Source organism: Mustela nigripes, chromosome 7 (assembly GCF_022355385.1).
Source record: "Mustela nigripes isolate SB6536 chromosome 7, MUSNIG.SB6536, whole genome shotgun sequence".
Classification (NCBI taxonomy): Eukaryota; Metazoa; Chordata; class Mammalia; order Carnivora; family Mustelidae; genus Mustela; species Mustela nigripes.
Window position 1 is genome coordinate 39,594,410 of NC_081563.1, and position 23,141 is coordinate 39,617,550.

The 23,141-nt window shown below is 38.4% G+C and overlaps 1 protein-coding gene across 6 annotated transcripts in view; it reads right to left on the reverse strand.

Annotated features, from left to right (window-relative positions):
- KDM3A (lysine demethylase 3A) overlaps window positions 1-23,141 on the reverse strand; it is a 52,268-nt gene that overhangs the window by 23,828 nt on the left and 5,299 nt on the right. For all 6 annotated transcript variants that reach the window (XM_059405663.1, XM_059405662.1, XM_059405661.1 and 3 more), the window contains exons 3-11: window positions 20,364-20,519; window positions 19,154-19,264; window positions 16,807-16,909; window positions 15,963-16,087; window positions 15,644-15,716; window positions 15,439-15,527; window positions 9,294-9,457; window positions 6,898-7,418; window positions 1,104-1,308 (exon numbers count right to left, since the gene is read on the reverse strand). In XM_059405663.1, the coding sequence (XP_059261646.1) occupies window positions 1,104-1,308; window positions 6,898-7,418; window positions 9,294-9,457; window positions 15,439-15,527; window positions 15,644-15,716; window positions 15,963-16,087; window positions 16,807-16,909; window positions 19,154-19,264; window positions 20,364-20,519 (1,547 nt within the window). The remainder of the gene's footprint in view (window positions 1-1,103; window positions 1,309-6,897; window positions 7,419-9,293; window positions 9,458-15,438; window positions 15,528-15,643; window positions 15,717-15,962; window positions 16,088-16,806; window positions 16,910-19,153; window positions 19,265-20,363; window positions 20,520-23,141) is intronic.

A 23,141-nucleotide genomic window follows, 5' to 3' on the forward strand; every position in this document is an offset into this window, starting at 1 on the left:
ACTCAAGTCTGAAAGTATCTACATTTCTGAGAAAGTAAATCATACTTAAAGTTAACCTATATGCAGAACAACACTGATTATTTATCAAAAAATAGGTGACAACCAAAAAGAAAAAACAGCCTCTTTCTTCACTAATGATAGAAGAATTTAGGGAAAATTTGACTTAACAAAACATAAAAATGAAAGGTTTTGTCTATAAAATTAAGGAAGATTTTTTAAAAAAAGATATGCCTCTTCCTGCTAGCAAAGTACAGAGACAGGAATGTTTAAATGCTGCCAGAGGTCCTGGCCACAGGTGCAACCTTCTTGTAGGGCAATTTGGCAGAACATATGTATGAAAGCCTTAAAACACATGGCTTCTGACCCAGTAATGCCACTTCCAGTAATCCTTCCAAAGTAAACGATGAGAGATGGGAACAAGGAGATGATTATTTGTGAATTATTTTTAGTGACAAAAACAACAAAATAATCTTAACCCCAATAAGAAAATTGGTTAAGTGAACTTGTTTCAAATACTGTTATGGGTTCCTACCTAATCATTCTAAGTTTTAGCAGAAAAAAGCTAACATATCCAAGGGGTTCCTACTAAGTAATGAAGAAAGTTAATATTCAACACAATATATACTATATACCCAAGTTAAGTATGCCTGAAAATAATTTTATAACCATAGAAACACTAAAACGCACTGAAAAGTTAAGTGTTCATTTGTAGTGAGTTTTAAAGAAATTTCAGCATTTTTCTATAATGTTTGTTAGTTTCAGGAAAAGAATGTTGTGTATTTAGGCTTTTCTACTTTAAAAACAAATTGAAAGGGAGACTGAGAAGGAAATAACATGGGATAAGATCTAGACGCTCAAAGCCAGAGAGTAAACATGCAATCTTCACCCTCTGTAGTTCTAGATTTACTGCTGATAGAAAAGGAAGGAAAAAAAAATGCTATTAAGATCCAGATTATCGTATGTGCTTTGGTGAGTGCTGTGAAGTGTGTAAACCTGGCGATTCACAGACCTGTACCCCTGGGGATAAAAATACATGTTTATTAAAAAAAAAAATTAAAAAAAAAAAGATCCAGATTATCTGAGCTTTTCCCCAAATGCCTCACCTCCTGAAGTGAAAGAAGCGACAAAACACTGGTGAGTCTTTCTGCTGCTCCTTATCCTTGCGGAGGCTGTCCAAGCGACACTCTCGGCACTTGGGCAGCTGTGCGATGATGTTCACACAGGAGTCATCCTGTACAAAGGCCTCGCCACTCTGCTGCAGCTTCTTGAGTTTGGCAGGGTCTGTCAAAACTGACTTCCGGGAGGGGGCTAGAAAAAAAGAAGATTAAAGAAATGGGACCTCAAATTCTTAAGCCACCCCAACATTTGACTGAATTCTTTTCCAAAGGCCAGCTTTCCCAAAGGGAGAACTCCTTAAATACTGATTCAACTGTAATTTCTAAAGCTGGCTTAACATAAAACAACCATCAGAATAATTGGAAAGCTTTACTCGCTTTATAAAATAATTCTCATCTGGTAAATCCATTTAGCAAGGCAACTTAAAACCCCAAATTCACCAACTAGTCTCATAATTCCAAGGCAATTTACACTTCTATTCACAATCCTCGATCAGAAAAATATTTTAGGAAGACTCTTTTCAAATCAGATATTTCGACTCACTGCAACATTAACAATGCACAGAGATAGATTCACCTCAACAGACATCTGTGTGCAAGTCAATTCTGTCACTTTTCAAAGACTGTGTTTCAAAACACACAAAGTGTATTTTCTTTTCTTTTCTTTTCACAAAGTGTATTTTCTAGAGCATTGTGCAAAAGCTAACCATTCTAAACATAGTAACACCAAACAGCTTTCCCACACAGGCCCCTGAGTCTATAAAATGAGAGCTATCTTCTAAATGCTTCCAAGAGGTGTCACTTGACCCTTGATATTTCTTCAATTTCCTTCACACATATGTTCCATTCAGGATGAAGGGCAGTGACTAAAGACAGGATTATGATTTTAAGTAAAGGCATGTTTCAAGTTTTAACTTGTAATGGGTAGGAGAATTTGAAACAACACAGTTTCTAAAGAAAAAGTGGAGAAAAAGTAGAAATTTAACAGGAAAGACTGATCTTTGTGTCAGCCGCCACAACCCAAACAACACAGAAATGAATCTATTTATAATCCAAGTGCCTTGAGGAGTATTTCATATGAAACCGACAGAAAAGACCTTCCCTCCAAGGGAACAGGTATGTGGATTCTTTGGCAAACAAACAAAAAACAAAAACAAAACCCAAGAAACAAATTCTGGGGAACCAGCCGAGAGAGAGCTGTTAGAGAGGTCAGTAGTTGTGGAGAAAGATCTCAAAGCAAAAGCTTTAAATAAAATAAGTATCTTTAAGAATGACCTTAGCAGTATTCTAATCTTACCTTTTATTGTTTTAAAAGATTTTATTTGTCAGAGAGTACGTGCACACGCACAAGCAGGGGGAACAGCAGGCAAAGTGAGAAACAGGCTCCCTGCTGAACAAGGAGCCCAGTGCAATGCAGGAATCAATCCCCAGACCCTGGGATCATGACCTGAGCCTAAAGCAGACACTTAACTGTTGACTGAGCCACCCAGGCGTCCCATTTTACCTCTCTTTAAAGCAGAGCCCGAGCACACTGTAAAATGCTAAATGGATGCTATCTTGCCATGACCCCTTAAGCATTCTTAGTCAGTTATAGTGGGGAAAAAAAGGTAGAGCAAAAAAGAACAGAAAATAAAGAGACCAGCAGTTCAAGGATGGCATTTTAATCACTCAGATGCTAAAAAAACATCACCCTCTAGGTTGGAACAGGTTTCACAAACCATCGGCAAAGAGTCCAAAAGGTTACGGGTCTGCCCTCACTTACAAGAGGAAATATCTTTAAGTAAGCAAGTTGTACTATGTAAATCTAGCTCTTCAGTGAGAACAGCAATAGTTAACCCAGTCAATGATTCTCACAAACTGGAAGCAGACCAAGGGAAAAAAGACATGTCAACTTCTGAGGAGTCACACATCTACCGAACAAAAGACAGCTGTTTTTCAACTCAGACTGCTTTTGTTTTCTAGCCCCAAACTGGAGAAGGGCACAGGGGACAAAATAGCTTCCAGTCAAGTCTTTCCAAACCCATAAACAGTACCAGTGGACACAGTGTAGAGATCCTGACCACACTCCCTCTTCAACCAGACATCCCAGTAGATAGCATGCACCAGTACATTTAATTAGGTTTTTAGTTTCTCTAAAAATAACTTCACCTGGTATACAGTTATACAACATATAAAAAGCAAGACTCTGTAACTCATTTACGTACCTATAATGTGCTTATCAATATAGAATTTTTACTGTTTTTTTTTAAAAGATTTTATTTATTTATTTGACAGAGAGAGATCACAAGTAGGCAGAGAGGCAGGCAGAGAGAAGGAGGAAGCAGGCTCCCCGCTGAGCAGAGAGCGGGACTTGATCCCAGGGCCCTGAGATCATGACCTGAGCCGAAGGCAGCGGCTTAACCCACTGAGCCACCCAGGCGCCCCTAGAATTTTTACTGTTTCTTTACATAATATTAATTTGCCTCAAAAACTATCTGAATGTAAGGCCTGATGACTCAAAAAGAGCAATAAAACAGAGCAAAAATATGCTTATGAATATTCACTTTCTTTGGAGAGTTACGTAATTCAAGAGGAAAAGTATAATCTTACGCAATTAATTCTATGCAAATTAACAACCCTATCAACTCAAGCCCAAGAATGTAGAAGCTGGGCTATAAGTATTACTAGGCCAAGACAGGTTTTCCTACTCTTCCAATTCTGCATCCAAAGCCCAAGAGTCAAATCTATCCATTTTCTCTCTAGCTTCAGAGGCCCCAAGTAAAAGCTAAATTGTGGATACATTTGTTTCTTACTTATCCAAGTGCATAGTGTTTTTCATTAAGTTTCCTAAAAGCTATCAAAATCCATGCTAATTTTCCCACACAGCTGACAATTATCAAAGGTATTTTTAAACTGTAATAGCTCTGAACCTTTTGACATGCCAAAGCCATTTAGTTCTACTAATTCTAATAGGTGAACTCGTATTAACTACCATCAGTGGAATGCATCCTCAAACTTAACAGAAATAGTACAAAATACAGTGTAGCATTTCCTCTGAAGAGTACAGGCGTATCTTGGAGACACAGCAGATGCGGTTCTAGAACATCTCAATAAAACGAGTACCACAGTATAAAGCAAATCAAATGAATTTTTTGGTTTCCCAGTGCATATGAAAATTATATTTACACTGTACTTCAGTCTATTAAGTGTACAATTGCCTGGATCCATCAAAAAATAAATATTATCTATGGTAGCTATAGTCTTACAAAATGTACTTCTTAAATAAGATTTGTAATACAAAATTATTCTTTTATCCATGGGCTGCAGAACAGCTGTGTCAGCCTGCATGGAAACACGAATCTTGTGTATCTCCGTTAGAGCTCTTGGGGTAAAGAGGGACATTGCCAGCGAGCAGCAGTATTTTGAAAGGTATTTTCTTTTTCTGAGCAGTAGGCCTCAACAGTGGGCTTAAAATATTCATCAAACCATGTTGTTGTAAACAAGCATGCTGTCATCCAGGCTTTGCTGTTCCACTTATGGAGCACAGGCAGAGTGGATGTGGCATGAGCTAAAGGCCATAAGGTTTTCAGAACGGTAAATGGACGCTGCTTCACCTTAAAGCCACCAGCCTATTCTCGGAAGCTTTGAAGCCAGGTGCTGACTTCTCCTCCCTAGCTATGGAAGTCCAAGCTGGCATCTTCTTCCAATCTGTTGTGTAGTGTAGCCACCTTTGTGAATGACCTGAACTAGATCTTGGGCTGACTTGCCGCAGCTTCCCCATCAGCACTTGCTGCTTCACTTCGCACTTTTATGTTATGGAGACACTTCTTTCCTTAAGCCTCATGAACCGACCTCTGGTAACTTCAAACTTTTCTGCAGCTTCCTCACACCTCTCAACCTTCAGAGAACTGAAGAAAGTAACAGCCTTGCTCTGGACTAGGCTCTGGCTTAAGGGAACGTTGGAGATGGTTTGCTCTTACATCCAGACTGCTAAAACTTCTCTGTATCAGCAGTAAGACTGTTCTACTTTCCTATCATTCGTGTGTTCACTGGACTAGTACCCTTAATTTCCTTCCAAAATTTTTATTTTGAATTCACAGCTTGGCCAGCTGTCTGGCATGACAGGCCTCGCTTTACCCTGGCTTTTGACATGCCTTCCTCCCTAAGCCTAATTATTGCTAGCTTTTGGTTTAAAGTGAGAGATGTGCAACTCTTCCTTTCACTTGAACCCTTAAAAGCCACTGTGGGATTATTACTTGGGCCTAATTTCAGTATTTTTGTGTCTCAGGGAATAGCCAGGCCAGAGGAGAGGGAGAGAGATGAGGAAATAGTTGGTTGGTGGAGCAGTCAAAACAAATGTACATTTATCAACTAAGCTGGTCTTCCTATATGGGTGTAGTATGTGGTGCCCCAATATAATTACAACAGTAACATAAAACATCACTGATCACAAATCACAATATATAATGATAATGAAAGGGTTTGAAATAGTATAAGAATTACCAAAATGTGACAAAAGGATTACAAGTGAGCAAATATTGTTGGGAAAATGGTGCTAAGAGACTAGGTTAACACAGGGTTTCCAGAAACCTTCAATCTGTAACAAAACAAAACAAGGAAGCAGTACCTTCAAAGTGCAATAAAACAAAATACAAAACACAATAAAATGAAGTAGCTTGTACACAGTTCTTAAATTGTGAGTGCAGTAGGGCATCCCCTTAAGCGAAGAAACTCTGCCCAGTGTTTGAGTCTGTCCTTAAAATCTTTAACCAAAAGCCATTTTTCTAGAGATGGTGGTATAAGTCTTAAAAAAAAAAAAAAATGCAGATCTGAACTACTTGCATGAGCATTAAGTATCAATTATCTCCTCCATCTCTCTCTCTCTCTCTCTTCTTTTAAGAGGTAGGGAGGGAGTAGAGAAGGGCAGAGGGAGAGGGAGAATCCAAGGCAGGCTCCATGCCCAGTGCAGAGCCAAAATGTTGCTTGATCTCACAACCTTGAGATCACGATCTGAGCCGAAATCAAGAGTTGGATGTTTAACCAATGAGCCACCCAGGCGCCCCTCCATCTCTTCTATCACACAAAAATCAGTGAGAAACTGAAAATAAAAATAATCACCAGATTACTTTAGATTTTGTTTCAAAATTATTTTTTTACAACCAGGAACTGGGAACCACCTCTTTACCACTCTCACAGGAACCAATTAAGTCATCTGATAAATGCATACATAATGGAATCCTTGCAGCCTTTAAAATGTTCATAGACACCTATAATAATTCACAAGGTAAAACTGTTGGCATTAAACGTATTTGTGTTAATAGCCTGTCTGTACTTCTAATATATGTGGAACCAGGTACACCAAGATATTAACAGTAATCATTTCTGAGGAGATTTTGGGAGGTTACTTTCTCCTTTGAATTGTACGAACTTTCTTTTCCTTTTCTTTCCTAAAGATTTATTTAGTTATGAGAGAGAGACAGTGCACACAAGCATGTGTATGCATGCAAGTGTGCACAAGCCAGGGGAGGGGCAGAGAAGAGGAGAGGGAGAAAGAGAGAAAATCCTCAAGCAAACTCCCCAGTGAGCAAGGAGCCCAAAACGGGACTCAATCCCAGGACCCCAAGATCATGACCTGTGCCGAAATCAAGAGCTGGCTGCTTAACGAACTGAGCCACCCACGTGCCCATGTCTGAACTTTTTCTATAGTCGTTTTCACATTATTTTCTCATAAGGTAAGAAAACATATTATGTACCCACTACCATCTCTTACCTTCTACTAATAAAGACAAGTAGAAACACTCACCATTCTGGATTTTATTGTTGCTTCTTGTACAACAGCTTTCATTATCTATTTTTACTGAGGATTCCTTCAAATTCTGTGACAGACATCCTAAAGCTGAAGGTTCTATCAACTTCTTTTCCACACAACTACTAGGGCTATTACTACTGACACCTGCTTTCTCTTCTGGCTTATGTGAAAGGCCATCAGATGTGGAAGGTGCATATTCTAGGTGCTTCTGCAGTTCAGGAGTACTGGAAGTTTCCAGCTCTGCTGTAGAAGGCTTTGTAGAAAAGCACTCCACAGGAAGGCCAGTTGATGACTGAGAAACAGATTCCAATTTGTTTTCCTTATCAGTGTTGGTCTTCAGTTGGGTACAGCTACCTTTTGGTTCACTAAGGGGTTTTAAGTCTTCTGTTCCAATCTGAGAGAACTTTGAAGACAGTAATCCTACTTTGCAGACCATGTCTGGTTTTGTTCTCAGTATTTCAGGCTTTGTATTGAGAGAGGAAGAAAGTTCTTCTGGTAAAATCTGTTTATGACATCTGAAACAGAGAACATGAAAAACTAGCATCTAGGTCTCTTTTACCTTTCCTCTACCTTTCAAAAAAATTGTTTGGTACCCTAAGGCAATCAATATGAAAGAGGAAAAAAATGCTTATGTTATGAGAGAACATAGGATAGGTTTCTGTGAGCTGGAGTTAAAAATAATCAATGGCTCTGCAAAAACATCTTAAAACACTTAGGAAAATACAACCCTAAATCCTACATGTATGTGCTCATAAACCCTTCACTATTTCAAGTTAGTTTTATATATCACAGCGTAACGAACCTTAGCTCAAACAAAACCAAACAAACTGAGCATCAAATGGAACAAAACTACCAGTAGCACAAAACCCAGCCTGTGAACAACATGTAACCGGCCCTGACACTGACACTGTGTAATTCCATTCTTATTTGGTCAGTGATCAGGACTCAAAGCAACTGAAGAGCCAGTTGATTACTTGCTTGTTCACAGATGATCTGGTATTCCTCCTATCACCTACCCTAACAGAGGATATATCCTTGAAGAACTTTCGTTTCCCTGAAATTCATCCTCAAGTTGTTTCCCCAGCAAAACACAAAATCCTTTTTCCCTAATAACTTTTTTTTCCATGCCTCTAACAAAAGATTTCATCCTTGAGAAGAAAAAACAATTTTTTTGAGATCTATGCCCAACTGGGGCTTGAACTGAGATCAAGAGTCACATGCCCCACCAACTGATCCAGTCTTGGTACCCCAAAAATTTCTTTACGTACTCACTTTAGACTTGAGTATACAGCATTACTGTTCTTACTATTCCCTCTTTCTACTCTGAAGACAGCTCCTCCTTCCATCTAACAGCTCTGTGGCTACCTTCCAAGCTCACCCCCGATAGCCTACTTTCCTCCCAGTTAACCAATGTGCTCAGCCACTTGGCCCCCTTACAGTAGTGCTCTTCCAAATCCACTTTTTTTTTTTTTTTAAGATTTTGTTTATTTATTTGAGAGAGAGAGGGAGAGGGGGCATGAGCAGGGGAAGGGCAGAGGGAGCAGCAGACTCCCCACTGAGCAGGGAGCCTGATGTGGGGCTCTATCCTGAGATTCTGGGATCATGATCTGAGCCAAAGGCAGATGCTTAACTGACTGAGCCACCCAGGTGCCCCAAACCCACCTTCCCATACCACTGTCTTTCTGACCTATATCCTAAGCTTTTTATCAATTACCTACACAGGCCACCACCTCCTCCAAGAGAGTGTATTCCCTTAAAACTCTTGTCTGTGTAATCTTGTAGCCACTTTAAATCCCTGGTTACACTTTACATTTCTCTCTCCTTTTCTTCACCTATAAAATTAGCAACCTATTCCTTCTATGGCTACTGCCTCATTTCCATGACTTCTTTTCTCTGCAGCCACGTCTTTTCACTGTATTTGAGGTCTGAGCTGATAAGAACACTATCACTATGTCTTCCTGTTCTCCACACTCCACTGACCACAGTCTTCCACATACATGCAACCTGTTCCCTTTCCCTTAAAGCAGACATTTATTCTTCAGCTGTCTACAGCATTCCAATGGACTCTTCTCACTTTATCAAATCAAGAAGTTGCTCTTTCCTCACAAAGTCCTTCATTTTTTAAAAACATTTTCCACATTGTTCTGTATGCCTATCACCCTTTTTACCTCTGAAGGCACATGACCAATTCTAAAACGCTAATGAAAAACCTCCCTGGACAACCTGAGATGTGATGAAGGGCCAGTCATTCCACCAAGAGTAGTACACTACCATCTCTCTCTGAAACACCAGCTCCTGGGCAGAGGTAAGCTCACACATGATGAACCACGGCTAAAATCATTTTTTCCTCTTATTATGATTGAGCACCTTTAACAAACAACTCTACTTACCCTTGAGGAATTTTTGCTCCAAGGTTAGGTGGCGAGTTGGCAGCCTGGGGAGTGCTCTGCTGCCTTGGGTCCTTACTGGGTGGAGTTGCTGCAGTGCAGCCGAGCAGTATCTCCTTAAAGACTGTTGGGGGAACGGACTGCACAGGACACATACTGGGAGAGGCCTAGAAGATACCAAACCAACAGACAGTAAAAGGAAAATTCCTGGTTATGAAGTCCTAGCAAGATTCAAATTTATTTGCTTGGTTTAGTATTAAATAAGCACAAATATCATTTGCAAATAAAAAGAACAGGACAGTAGAACAAGTGATAAATCACAAAATTAAGAACTTCTATCTAAAGGCTGTTCCATAAATCATGCCAGCTTTTCACAAAACTTGAGTCTTCCTTCAAAAGATCACCAGCTGATCTTTTACAGACCTCTGACTCATTATGTCAGGAAAATGCAGTCATATGGCAACTCTTTTAACAATGCAATGCAGAAAAGGGAGTTTTAATTGACAGTCTTCAGATGGTAGCCGCTTCATACACATTCAGTTCAGCATTACTTGTGTGCCTACCATGCACTTACTGCACAAGCTGGCAGGAGACAATACCAGCTAGGACTCCTGCAGGCAGTGGTGCCTACTGGGTACCAAGAGAAGCCTTTACAATGCAATAAAGGTTGAGAACCATAGTTCTTGCTCTTAAATGGCTCTTCAAGTCACAAAGGCCACTCCAAGCTGCAAAAAATACCAAGTCATGACAACCCTATGGGACAGAGCTGGGACATCTTCTCTTTTCACGCAGTTGTATCTTCACAAAAATCTAACAAATGGACCCCACATCTTCCCAATTTACACTTTCCCACCAGGGAAAAAGCAGGAAGAGATTAAACTCAACTCCACATAGGCAGCCTCAAGCTAAACGAGGAGAAATCATTCCCTCTCTTCACCCCCTTCTTTGTACGCACTTCTTTAAGTCCTGTGCCCTTCCCAGCTGCAGCCCTTTCATTCCACAATGACCTTTACATTTACCTTAGTACCAAACTCAACCTGAAGAATCTTCAAAATTTCTTCATCTTCTAAGAATTTGTCTCTAAAATTTGAGGTAGAACCTGACCTTAAAACTTGGTAAGTTTTTAAAACTTCACAATTCTGAGTATAGTTACATGTAGTCACTCATGAATCTTTCTCGGACATTTAACTCTGGCAGCCTTGAAAAGAGTGCCTAATGTGTGTTAAATAGAAACATTTGAAAAATAAGAATTTACTTAATCACTATCGAAGTTTTGTCATGCTTCAAATTACTTTAAAATACAAAACTATCAGTTCACATATTATTTGTCAACTCAATTATGGTTACATATTAACCTACTGTTCCCCCCAAAAAATTTTTTTCAGGGGGAGACTTTGGCTATCTTAAGAATGTCCTTGGGACGGTCAACTTTAGCTTTCTGGCACTCAGTTTCTTAATCCTTAAACTGAGGAAATTAGAGAAATTTAGTCCTAATCAAGTCCTTTTTTGACTCTGTTTTAGAATTCTGATATCACCTATAAAACAATTACCCTCCCAAAGCTGAACTGCCAAATCATTTCAAAATGCTCACTCCAGGCTCACTTCCACCAAGCATCAGCCTTTGTATCCTCTTCCTTGTTCTGAATTATGTTTAGAATTGATGCAGTAACACATACCTTTTCTTAATTACTTTCCTGAGGGTAGTCTCCTTAAGAAATTTTGATTGCAAACCTATAGTAACATACTGAAGAAATTTAGATCACACAAATTTTTACTCTGCATGACAGCCACTGTGCTGCTGTAGTCAAAAACCCCTTCTTCTCATTTTCTGTATGTAATGAACCAGTAAGTTCTGCCTCTATTTCTAAAATATTCATGGAATCTAGCCAGTTTCTTTCCACGCCACCACTACCACCAATTTCCCCCTAGACTACCATGTGTCTCCTAACTGGCCTGACTTCCATTTCTGCCTAAGTGTTCAGGCTCCTACTCAATTTTATTCTAACACAGAGCAATCTTTATAAAATTTAAATCAATCAGGATGCCTGACTAGCTCTGTTGGTTAAGTGTCTGCTTTCAGCTCAGATCATCATCAGGTCCTGGGATCAAATTCCACTCCAGGCTCCCCGCTCAGCGGGGAGCCTGCCTCTCCCTCTCCCTCTGCCTGCTGCTCCCCCTGCTTATGCTCTGTCAAATAAATAAAATCTTTAAAACATATGTGGTGTGTAGGTGTGTATTGTGTATGTGTGTTTGTGTTCCCTGCACACACACATATATAAATCAGATCACAGCTCCTCTGCCTATAAGAATTCTATGTGGTCTGGTCTCTGCCAACCCTCTCCACTCATCTCAGTCTACTTGTTCACAGTGCTTCAACTACAGTGGCTTCCTTTCTGGTCTTCAGATGGTCTAAACTCTTTCTTGCCTGCATGCACGTTTGTACTTGGTATTCCCTCTGTAGATAGTTTTCATGTGGCTTTTTCTATCCCTTCACTCTCAAATCTGCTCTACTGTCACCTCCTCAGAATCTGATTACTCTTTCCATACCAGTGCCCCACAGGACATCCCTTTTCTCTTAATCATGTTACTGTGTTTATAACTGTCATTGCACAGTGATACTGTACTTATGCTTTATTTAAATTACTTTTTTATTGTCAGTTGCCTCACAATGAATCGCACACTCCTATGGGCAGAACCCGCTTCTACATCCACTGTTAAACCTTGTAAAGCAAGCATACAGCAGATGCTCAAATAAGACTGGTGGAATACATGAATGAATGAATGAATGATGAATCATGAATGAATGCTGTTAAGCACTTAGTTATTTTAAAACAGCTACGTCAGTCCCGTAAGTCACCCTCAAGAGCCAGGCAGTAATGCTCACCAATATGTCTAACATATATTTCATATTCAATAAATACTTACTGCAAAGATGGATGGAAAAATAGAGGGAAGGAAGTAGGAATCTACTGTTTTTACAATGGTGACTCACCATACCAAGGAAAAGATTTGGAGAGGAGTGGTAACACCAGCACAGTGGTTAAGAGCACTGGGCTTTGGTGGCAGACCTTGGTTGGAATCTGGTCTCTGACACTTCCTAGCACATTACTTAAGCTCTCTGAGTTCAGTTTCCTCAACTGTAAAATGAGAATAATGAAGCATACTTTATAGGGCTGCACTTTACCACAGTGCCTGGCACATACATTAGCTCACTCAAAGCAGAAAAATACAAAAATTTTCTCAGTATAGTCACAATGTGCTCCAAACAGTGTAACTTAGGATGCTTTTCCTTTTAGAAACAAAACATATCACTCTAGAAATTTCTAAGGGTTAGCTCAACAGGGACAGGGCTCCAATTATAAAACCCATCTCCACGTGCACACCACTGCACTGGCCTCTGACTTGACAAGGGTCAAGGTTTCTTCTTACCTGAAGAGTTTTCCCTGAAGGTCTTCTATACCAGTCATGGCAATAGTTCCTCCCTGCCAGCAGACGGAGATAATATAATTGAGTGTATGATGGTATTCTAAAAAGGACACTGCTGGCTCACTCTACTCAGCAGACTCTCTCAATTAACCAAGCAATGTCCTAACTCTGAGAAATAGTCTGCTAGGCAGAGAAGACCTTCAAGGAACCAGACGTTACTGGCAAATAGGTTTATTCTATGCAAAAGTATTCACCAAGGCAATCAAGAGTCTTGTCTACCTAATTCCAAACACCTGTCTTCCAAAGACCACCCTAAAAGTAGACTCCGTGCCAGTCCAACACATCTGGGGTTGCAAAGAGTGAGATGTGTGCCAAGTATGTCACTGTACTCACCTTTCACTCCCATATTTAAACGACCTCTCTTTCCCCACCTCTTCCTTTACCAGTCTAGGTCTTTTGAATCTAGCCCCAGCCAGTGTTTCCAAAATTTGCCTGATAACAAGAAACACCCAGGATAAAAAAAGGGAGGTAGGTATTTTTTCATATGGAAAAATATATACAACATACTAGAAAGGAATCAAAGAGGCTATAAAAGTTGGTTTTTTAGTTTGTTTTTTAAAGGCCTCCATGATTACACAGGAGAAAACAATTTTAAAAAAAGACAGGACAGGTATTCCAAAATGTGAACAGTGAGAGTTGAAAAGAATAAGTGACATTTCTTTCCTGTTTTTCTGGATTAACTAAAAATTTTAAAGAGTAACTTTTTTTTTAATGTGAGAATCTTTATTTGACAAATAAGTGCAATATAAAGGAGAATACCTTTACAGTAACAATAATAAAAACAATTTCTAAAAATGCCAATACGTATCTCCAGCCAAATCTACCATCCCAATTTCCTTTAGAATCAGAATCTTAGTACAGAGTTTAAGAGCTCAAACAGGCATTTTTAAAACATCAAATTTAGTTTCTCATTTTAGGTGCAGAAATTAAGCTCAAACAGGTTATGGGAACTTATCTTCTAGCCGAAGTTTTAGCTTTTTTCAAAATAGCATGTACTTTACTCAACAATCAGTTCAGCAGCACACAAAGCTACTGAGCTGGACAAAATGCTGACAGAGTTCAGAAAGACATGCTCCCTGCCCTTGAAGAGTAGGAGTCAGGCAGAGAGGATCACTTATGTATGTATATATTACCACATTTTACACATGCCTCCTTGAAGGCTATATATTTACTTGCAATTCAATTATCTGTTCCATCACTGATAAACCTGTCACTGTGAAGATCTGGCACCTCTTCCATTGGAGTTTCCCTGACCCCAGTCCTGCCTGTACCCCAGGATGACTCTTCAAAGATCCATCAGGATGCCACTTCCTATTCTCTAGCCCCTTCCTAAACACAGCATGTGGTTCTCCTTTTCATCTCACCAACTATTTACACTGATGCATTCTCCATGATAGACTACTGCTAACAATTTACCTAACGTCAAAACCTAACAAGTTATTACTGTACTCTGTTTCTCCCTCGGCTTCTGAAACTGTGGACTACTTGAAAATATCCTCTGTGAGCTTAACTCTAACACAAGAATCACTTGCTTGACCTCCTCATTTCACAGTCCCTTTCACATTACTTCTCTCTTGTAAACTTTAAGAGAAAATGAAAGCTGTAATATTAATTTCCAATAATAACCTCTTCATTCTTTCCTGAAAACCTGAGGTGAGACCTACACACTTGGAAGGAAGAGAGAGATATTAGGTATCTTGGTTTACAAAGTTGGTCAAATGTCGAAGTTCCTGCTGCCTAGAGGCTTAAGACTCAGGAAATCCAATCATCTTAGCCAGTCAGATTTTTATATATTTGTGTAACACAGTGCTTACGTTGGTTCTAGTTGATGTTGTAGTCCAGTCTATCCTGACCCAGAGCCCTACATGCCTTAATTCTGGCCCACTCCCTATCACTTCTCCCTGGCTTCCTCCCACAAACCCTGGAGTTCCCTCTCAGGTGCTCCTAACAATGTGAACACCAGCCTGGTAAAATTTTAAAATTCTCAACTCCACATAACACAAGTGCATCTGGATACCTAAGTTGTAAAAAGTTACTTATATTGTGACAGGTTCTAAGGATTCAACTCACCTAAAAAGAGAACAGCCCTAAGTTTCTTGATCTAAATCCTAACCAACTGAGAACAGAATTAAATCCAGTACTTGAACACACAGTGGCATTCATACCAACATATACTCTTCTGGGCAGAAATTAGTAACAGCAAACCAACCACTTCCTTTAAGAAACTAATGTCTGTTTAACCAATCTTAACTATCAACCAAACCTATTACTGGGGGAAGGGGAGCGTCCCATTTCAGTATGTACTCAATTTCTAAGGTTCTTTCCCTCCTCTCATGCCAGGCTTTCTTCTAGTTTGATATACACAACTCAGTTTACCCTCAAAAACATTCCTTATGGGTGAAACTGTCAAATCTATTGAAATTTTTCACCAAATATTAAAAAAAAAAAAGTTTTACACAAAAGAAAAAGTTAACCAGAAACTTATATTATCTCCATCTGCTTGAGTGTAGAAATTATGGCCAAGATCTGGAACCAGCAAAGAAGAACAGACAACACAGAACAGAATAGCACAGAAGAGAGCTTTATAACCACTAACAAGCTGGCCACGCACAGTAAGAGTTAAGAAAACCTTTACATAAGTGACAAACTTAAGTCAGGTTACCTCAGAGCAAGATTTTGCTTGTTTGGAAACTAGGCTTCCATTATTCTCAGAAGACTTGCGTTTTACAGTGCCAATTCTTGTAGAATTACCTAAAATATTTAAAAAAAGATAAGTTCACTTCCCTGTTTCTCTTAACATGGAAAAAAGAAAGGAGAAAGAAGAAAGGAAGGAGAACTAAAGGGTTTAATCAAATAATGTATCTTACCACATGTCACAAAGTTATCATGTACAACTTCAACATGAATCAGTGATGGATCGACAATTTTCAGAGCTGGAATCTTAAAAATAAATAAAACAAAGATACTAGAAAACTTAAAAATGCTCGGGCACATATATTAACTGTTAACAAGCAAAAGAAGCTTCTTACAAATAATTTCTTTTAAAAAAATATCATTCTCTTTTTCTATTCTAATATTTTAATATAAAGTAATAAGCTGTCTAGCTCCTATAAGATATTATAATTCCTTTTTAGAATTATATTCCTCTGTCAAGTTATGTTACATGCAATTAGCATCATCTTTTACCTCCTCACAGTTGACTTGAAGAGTTTTTGATGCTGGGTTTCCATTTACAATGGTTGCAGAAAACCACTGAGTAGATGGGTCCAAGCTATAAATTTTAACTTCTGAACCAACTAAGTTTTTGTCACCTGAGGGGAGGGAAAAAAAAATCCTTAGAGCAATCTGCATTATTTCCCAACATACCATCATCCAGAATAGTAACTTCTCAAGTCTTTAAAAAAGCAGTAGATAAAAATAAACATTACAAGATACTACTATAAACACAAGAAGACAGCATTTCAAAAAAGCTAGTAGAAAATTTAAACTTTTTATTTTAAACTTTGAGGTAAATTGATAGGAAAATGGAAAAAAAAATAACAATATATGTCAACATTTATATAAGACCAAGTAGTACCAGACAACTCACTGAGCCCTAATTCACTGTCCTGTGCAGAGTTTTAGTGGATCCAAATTCAGGAACCCCAACAGAACTGGCAAGTCTTACAAAATAATTATGACTGTGAAACTGACCAGAAACTCAGCAATATATGGGAGGATCAGGATTACTACATTCATGTTTCACTCATTTTTTAACACTGAAATTTCAAACATACCAAATTCTTTGTCAAAATACAGCTGAGCTTTTTTTAGTATTTACCTTACTAGTTTTCACATAAGCCCTGAGCTTTCCAAAGGGGGCTTTAGAATATATAAAGTCCTTCACTCATCTACTTCTATGAGGAAACCAAAAGCAATCTCTGAAAAATCAGAAATCTCATTAAAAGAAAAAGTGAGGACTAAAACGTACCTTTTTACAAGCTAATCATTAGTCAACTCATAAACTGTCACCAACAGATAAACTATATACCTTGTAAAAGATGACTTTCATCCAAATGCTTCACAATCAAAGCTTGAAATTCTTTACTGACATTCTGATTATCCATAAGGGAAAGTCGAAGATTGTTTACATCCTGAAGAAAAGAAGAGCATTACATTTTAAGGTAACAAGTAGTAAGAGCTGTTTAAATTCCAGTGGACATTTCAATCAACCTAATGTCAAAGTACTGTCATTAGCCATTTGATGACACCAAACCACTCAAACTCCAATGAACTTAACAGGTCAAACAGTAGGAACACATTAGAAACCACAGATACAAGGGAGACTAAAGTGAAGTCACCCCAAGCTAAGAGCGTGACAAATACTAGGAGTGGCTCAAAGCACAATTTTAAATAGGACACAACTTTGACTATGGGAAATATAATAAGGAAACAAATTGCTCAACCCATAGGAATTCCCAGGGGCAAAACACACAAACACAGAACCACACAGATATGTAACATCAATTCACTGAAACTGTTCTTAACAAATCACTTCAAACAGATTGATTTAACCTAACTAGGATTCCAAATGCACTCTTGTTTATAAATGGTTAAGGGGGGGGAAGATGAGGAGGGACAAAATCTGAAAAAACAGCCTAAGTTTTTATCAAGTCAGTTTTGAAACACTCAGTTCTTGGCAGCAGCTCCATTTTGGGCACTATTCCATAGTCTTTTGGCTTTGTGTGCACACTAAGTTATGATAAATGTATACAGAAACTGTCAATAGGAATAACCTGCCAAACACAAAACTATGAAGCACAGAAGCCCTTCTAGTATCAGGCCTGCACACTTTCTTGATACTGAAATGGATACATAGTGGCCAAAAATAGTTCATCCATTTCTCCCACTAGGAAAACTAACTAGTTTTTCAGAGAGGCCATGCTGGAAAAATGCAGTTCTTAAGCCAAATTACATTAGACTTAACACAGGGTCTTCAGAAGTGTTTAACATTAATTACCAGAATGGGCCATGTGTGGGTTTCTTTTTTCCCTCATGCTGCAATTTCAAAAAATGTAAATGTGTGCTCCTATTCCTACTAAAAGATAAATAGCACATTAATGGAAGAGCCACAAATGGCTCTTAAACAAGGTAGAATGATTTTACTCTGCCTAGGAGAGTTTAAATGACAGACAGTTGACCTGAGTATTTTGTCTTTCTTCTTACCCACAGATAAGTAAGTCAAATTCAATCCAAAAAAAAGACCTTAAGCTTCAAATCCAACTTCTACATATGCCAAATGATTTTCAGGTTCTCTGTGCATTTTTATTGACAAGCATTTTTATTGACAAAGAAAAGGGTGGGAGTTTTCCAAACTAAGTGGAAAGAACACGTATGTGCTCTCAATTCTCATTATTCATGATAGTTACATTTCACTAAGTCACCACAAACACTGACTTAATGAACAGTGAACCACTGCTTCTAGTGGAAAGAGAGGGTTAGGCTCCTTTGAGCCTCTTGGTTAAGTTTCATCAACCAACCTATCTACAACCATGTTTTAAGTGTATGTCTGTGGAAAACACATTATTTAACATACACTGGTACATTATTAACCTGGAAATCACAGTGATTAATAATGATTAATAATAACTCACAACTGAATGAAATCTATCTAACATATGTATTTCCCAAGACACATCATGGCCTTCTTGCACTTAGGAACACTAGACAGCACTTCAGCACTACATTTGGTATAGTGAAACCACCAATTAAGAAAAAAAAAAAAGGCACAAAAATTCAGCACTAAATAGACCTCAAAAAGCACATCTCTTTACAAAATGAGATGAAACAAGAAGGCAGAATGAGTCACCTTATCTGACTTTAGCTGGGAACACTTGTCAGGTAACTCAAATTTTTCACCACTCTGCCAGTGTCTGTGAATGACCATGAAAAGTGCCCAAGTACTGATTTGGGGGTTATAAATATATTCCAGCAAGTAGTCAAAGTCTCATACAGAATACATAATGATGGCCATATATGGATATATGTGGCCATATGATATCTAATCTTATAAATTAAATATAACTAAATCTTATAAATATATCTTATAAACGATTATAAATAATCTTTTTAAAATTATTTTTGTATCATCTAGGTGTCTCCATACATAAACACAAACCATCAACTGTACTACCTCTGTCCTTCCAACCCCTAATGGACAGCACCAACCCAATGGCTAAAACTAAAGGATGATGTCTAACAACTAACTGCTGATGAGATGGGTCCTTTTCTCTGTCAAGTTCTATTAGAATTAAAGCAATCAATAGCAGTATTTTAGCTCTCATATTGAAAAATTTGTATTTCTATCCTTAGAGATTAATATAATTTTTATCTTTTACCTGTATAGGCTTCAGAAGGTCTTTAGAAAGAAATACTCTTTGTTGATCTCCCAGAAAGCGAATAGAGGTTATGGATCCCAAACCAGCTTTGTCCAATAGAGACTTATATACCTAGAACAAAACAAAACATTCTGGCATCACAACTGCCATCAGCATAATTCTGAAAATGGAAACTTGCAATTTTCCACACATGCAGAGAGACAAATCCATTAGATTTTTTACTTACTGCTGGTATCTCAATAACAATGATTCATGCAACAACGAGATCGCACAATTTTCATCCAGAATCAATCATTTAAACCAGACACACATTTGGGAGTCATTAACATACAGGTCTGGGTTCAGAGATAAAGGGCTTCTCTAAAATTTATATGAAAAATTGTGTGTATACATTTTTCTGGGGAGATAGGGCCAAGTTTTCAGCAAACTCTTAATAGCTGGGGGTGGTGGGGAAGATACAAAGAGCAAAATACAACTTTAACCAAAACCCTATACCACTCAAAAAACCTCCAGCAGCTCTTCTTACCCACAGGCAAAATCTTTACTTTGCTAGCACAGCATGCTAGGCCCTCACAACCTGGTCAGCCTTTCAGCCACCTTTCCAGCTGTCTAAACCTGGCCCTTCTACAGGAGTTAAAACTTGTGTCTCACAAAACCTGAATTGTCCTCTCCAAACACTGTGATCATTCTCATCATCTAACTACACCAGATTTATGATGTGGAAATGGCATAATCATGTACAGAATGCCAGCACTTTCAGAGCCAAAGAATACTATGAGTCAGAGAGAACCACAGAGATCATGGGGCTGAGACTTGGCAACCCCTGAGAGAGCCAGGCAACAGCTAGATTTTAAGGTATACTCTCCATGTTTTAAAAGCAAAAAACTAATTCAAATTTTCTTAAAACTCTATGAAGGTCAAGCCAAACATACATATATATGTATGCCTATATGCATATGCTGGTTTCTGACTCTGACCTAGACAGTCCCCCACATTACCTCCATCCCTATTTTTCAAGTGAAGAAAATGAGGCAGGAGAAAGTCAGGGGCCCAGAGTAACAGGCTGCCTAGCAGGACTGACTCCTCTACCTTGTCACATGTCTGTACTATTATTAACTAGAAGCCAAATATAGACATTACATATACATCTTCCTTGTTTCACTCATAATGCATTAAATACCCTGTTCTCATAACCCCAAGAGGTACTCACTATTGCAGGCCACTGAACAACTTGTTCAGAAATTTCAGGAGACTTTCGTTCAGCCAAAACCAAGTTATGCTCTACTAAAAATGCTCTCCTTAGAAGGTTGTAGACTTCTATCCATCTTCTCTTCCTCCAAGATTCCCCATCAAACTCCACACACACCTAAACAGAAGTTAAAAAAAAAAAAAAAGGCAAATTCAATTAACAAAAATAAACACTAAAAATGCCAAAGCTGAATTATGCCCTGATTTTCTACTTGAATCTTTATCTAAAATGTGCTGTCGCTCTTTCCCACTCTTACTTCCCTTCACCGTCCACAATAAACCAACCAAACAGGTTAATCAAACCATCAAGCTTTGGCTCCCAAATAATTTTGGGAAGCAGTAGTCAAGCAACCCCCCCGCAAAAGTAACTTCTAGAAACCCCACACAGCAAAGAACCCCCAAGTAGAAGGTTTTTACATATGTCAGACATCAGAGCTTTGAGAATCAAAAGAAAGAAATTTAAAACCCTAAAAAAAATACTTATTGGGCAGCATTGTAATTCTAAAATGACACTGTGAGCTTAAGACAACCCCCCCCCCATCAGCATAATCCACCACTTGTTCTGAATCCCTTTGGTATGCTTAGGATTTAACTTCACAAGGCCTAGAGGACAGCACATCCTCAACATCTCTTTCAGTTGAATAAACTGGGAGTTTGGAGTCAATGACTATTTTGCTAACTAAATACAGAAACAAACAGCTGATAAACTGACCCTAGAGTTAAACTACTTCAATTTTTTATGTAAAAATCACTATTTTTATTTGACTTAAAATCCCTTTTCTTACTAAAGAGGCCTCTCAGTTTTAGCTTCAAAGAATTAGTTAATGAACACATCAACCCTGTTCATAATTTCACAATCACATCTCCCTTTCCAACCTTTAACTTAAAAAAAGGTTTAAATTCCATTCATCTGTCAGAATTCAATTTAAAAAATCCTTTCCTTTAAAAAAAAAAAAATCATCCTTTCCTCAAAGAAGCCCTCCCTTACTAAAGAGCAAACTCCCCCACCCCCCAAGAGAGTTCCCCTGCTTAACTGTACTCAAATCCCTATACTTTTCCTTCCTAGCACTTACCCACACTTTGACTTATTATTTATTTGTGGCTAACTGATTCTAATAGATTCTAACAGATTCTAACAGAAATTTTAATAGGTCAAAATCTAATCTGTTTTTACCTACCATTGTACTTCACTGATATCCAGTCCCTAGTCAGTACTCAAAACACTTGTTGAATGAATAAATTACTCTCTGAAGCAGCCTCTTACTTTCTATTACTCTCCACCATTCAGCAGGTAGGACATTCGCAACTGGTATACCACTAGTCCCAATCCCGAACCTTTTCCAGTTTTATGGCTTTATAATATCAATCTTTAAAAATCAGTGAAAATTTAAAACCCATCCTACCCTTCTCCCCCAACAGTAAAATCTGCATCCCTAACTTTTAGGCAACTTCCCCAGAGAAGTTGTGTTATCTTCTTGGTATGGCAGGCTTTTAATCTTGCAGTTATCCCAGAATCCATACAGACGGTGAGCACCTTACTATGTGACAAGGCCCTGTTCCACTCTCCTTGGTTCTATGCATTCCATCCATCACTATACCCAATCAAATGGTCCTTCACAGAATTGGCTGGAGACTGCACATCTTCTTGCATCCCCAACCACAGAATACAGGTCCTATGATAGCTCCCCTAAACTGGATAGTCCTTCTGCCCCACATCACATCAACCTCAAACCCACACTAGATTTAGATGAGTTTTCCCATCTACGAGATGTAAGAGGAATGAGCATATACAAACTACAGCACCAGAGAAATCTGGATTTGAATCCCAGCTATGCTGTAGCTTTTTCAGAATGATTTTACCTGCATAAAACAATATACACAGCCTTACAAAGAAAACCAATTAGTCTGTATGCCAGGTTAAGAACCCTTGCTTAAATCTAAAATGAAAATATTAATACCTACCCCTCACTGAATTGTTTGGTAAAATTTTACAACAAGGTAAGTAAATTATCTGGCAAGGAGATTAGGTAGCTTTAAGACTTCCATGTAATTCAAATCTTAATTTATCAGGGTATCAGTTCGGTTAGGAATGAGGGGGGGGAGAAGATCCTGAACATGACTGTCCAAGATCTATTCAGAAAGAAAGAATGAATGAATGAATTAAGATCTTTAGGGATGCCTGGGTGGCTCAGTCAGTTAAGCCGCTGCCTTTGGCTCAGGTCATGATCCCAGGGTCCTGGGATGGAGTCCCACATCAGGCTCCTTGCTCGGCAGCAAGCCTGCTTCTCTCTCCACCTCTGCCTGCCACTCTGCCTGCTTGTGTGTTCTCAGTCTTTCTCTCTGACAAATAAATAAACTCTTTAAAAAAAAAAAAATTAAGATCTTTAGCAGCTTTCCAAAACTTAAGCAACATCACAACTCTTATCACATCACTAATCTAGAAAGCTGACGATCAACCCAAAACCAAAATTTAGACAGGGCCCCTTCTTTATATCCCAATTCTTGAGTGCTTCAAAAATTAAGTTAAACTCCTTAAAAAAATTTAGTTTATAACTTCACAGTATTAGGTTGCATTGGTCAAATACTCACATTAACTTCACTTTGAAAAAAGGTGAACTTTTAAAAAAATATAATGAAACCAACGAATTGTAAGCCCTCTTCATACTTTCAAAAGTTTCCTATCATAACCACAAATGTATAAGGGATCCCCCCCAAGCCTCCTATGCAAAAATTTCTATAA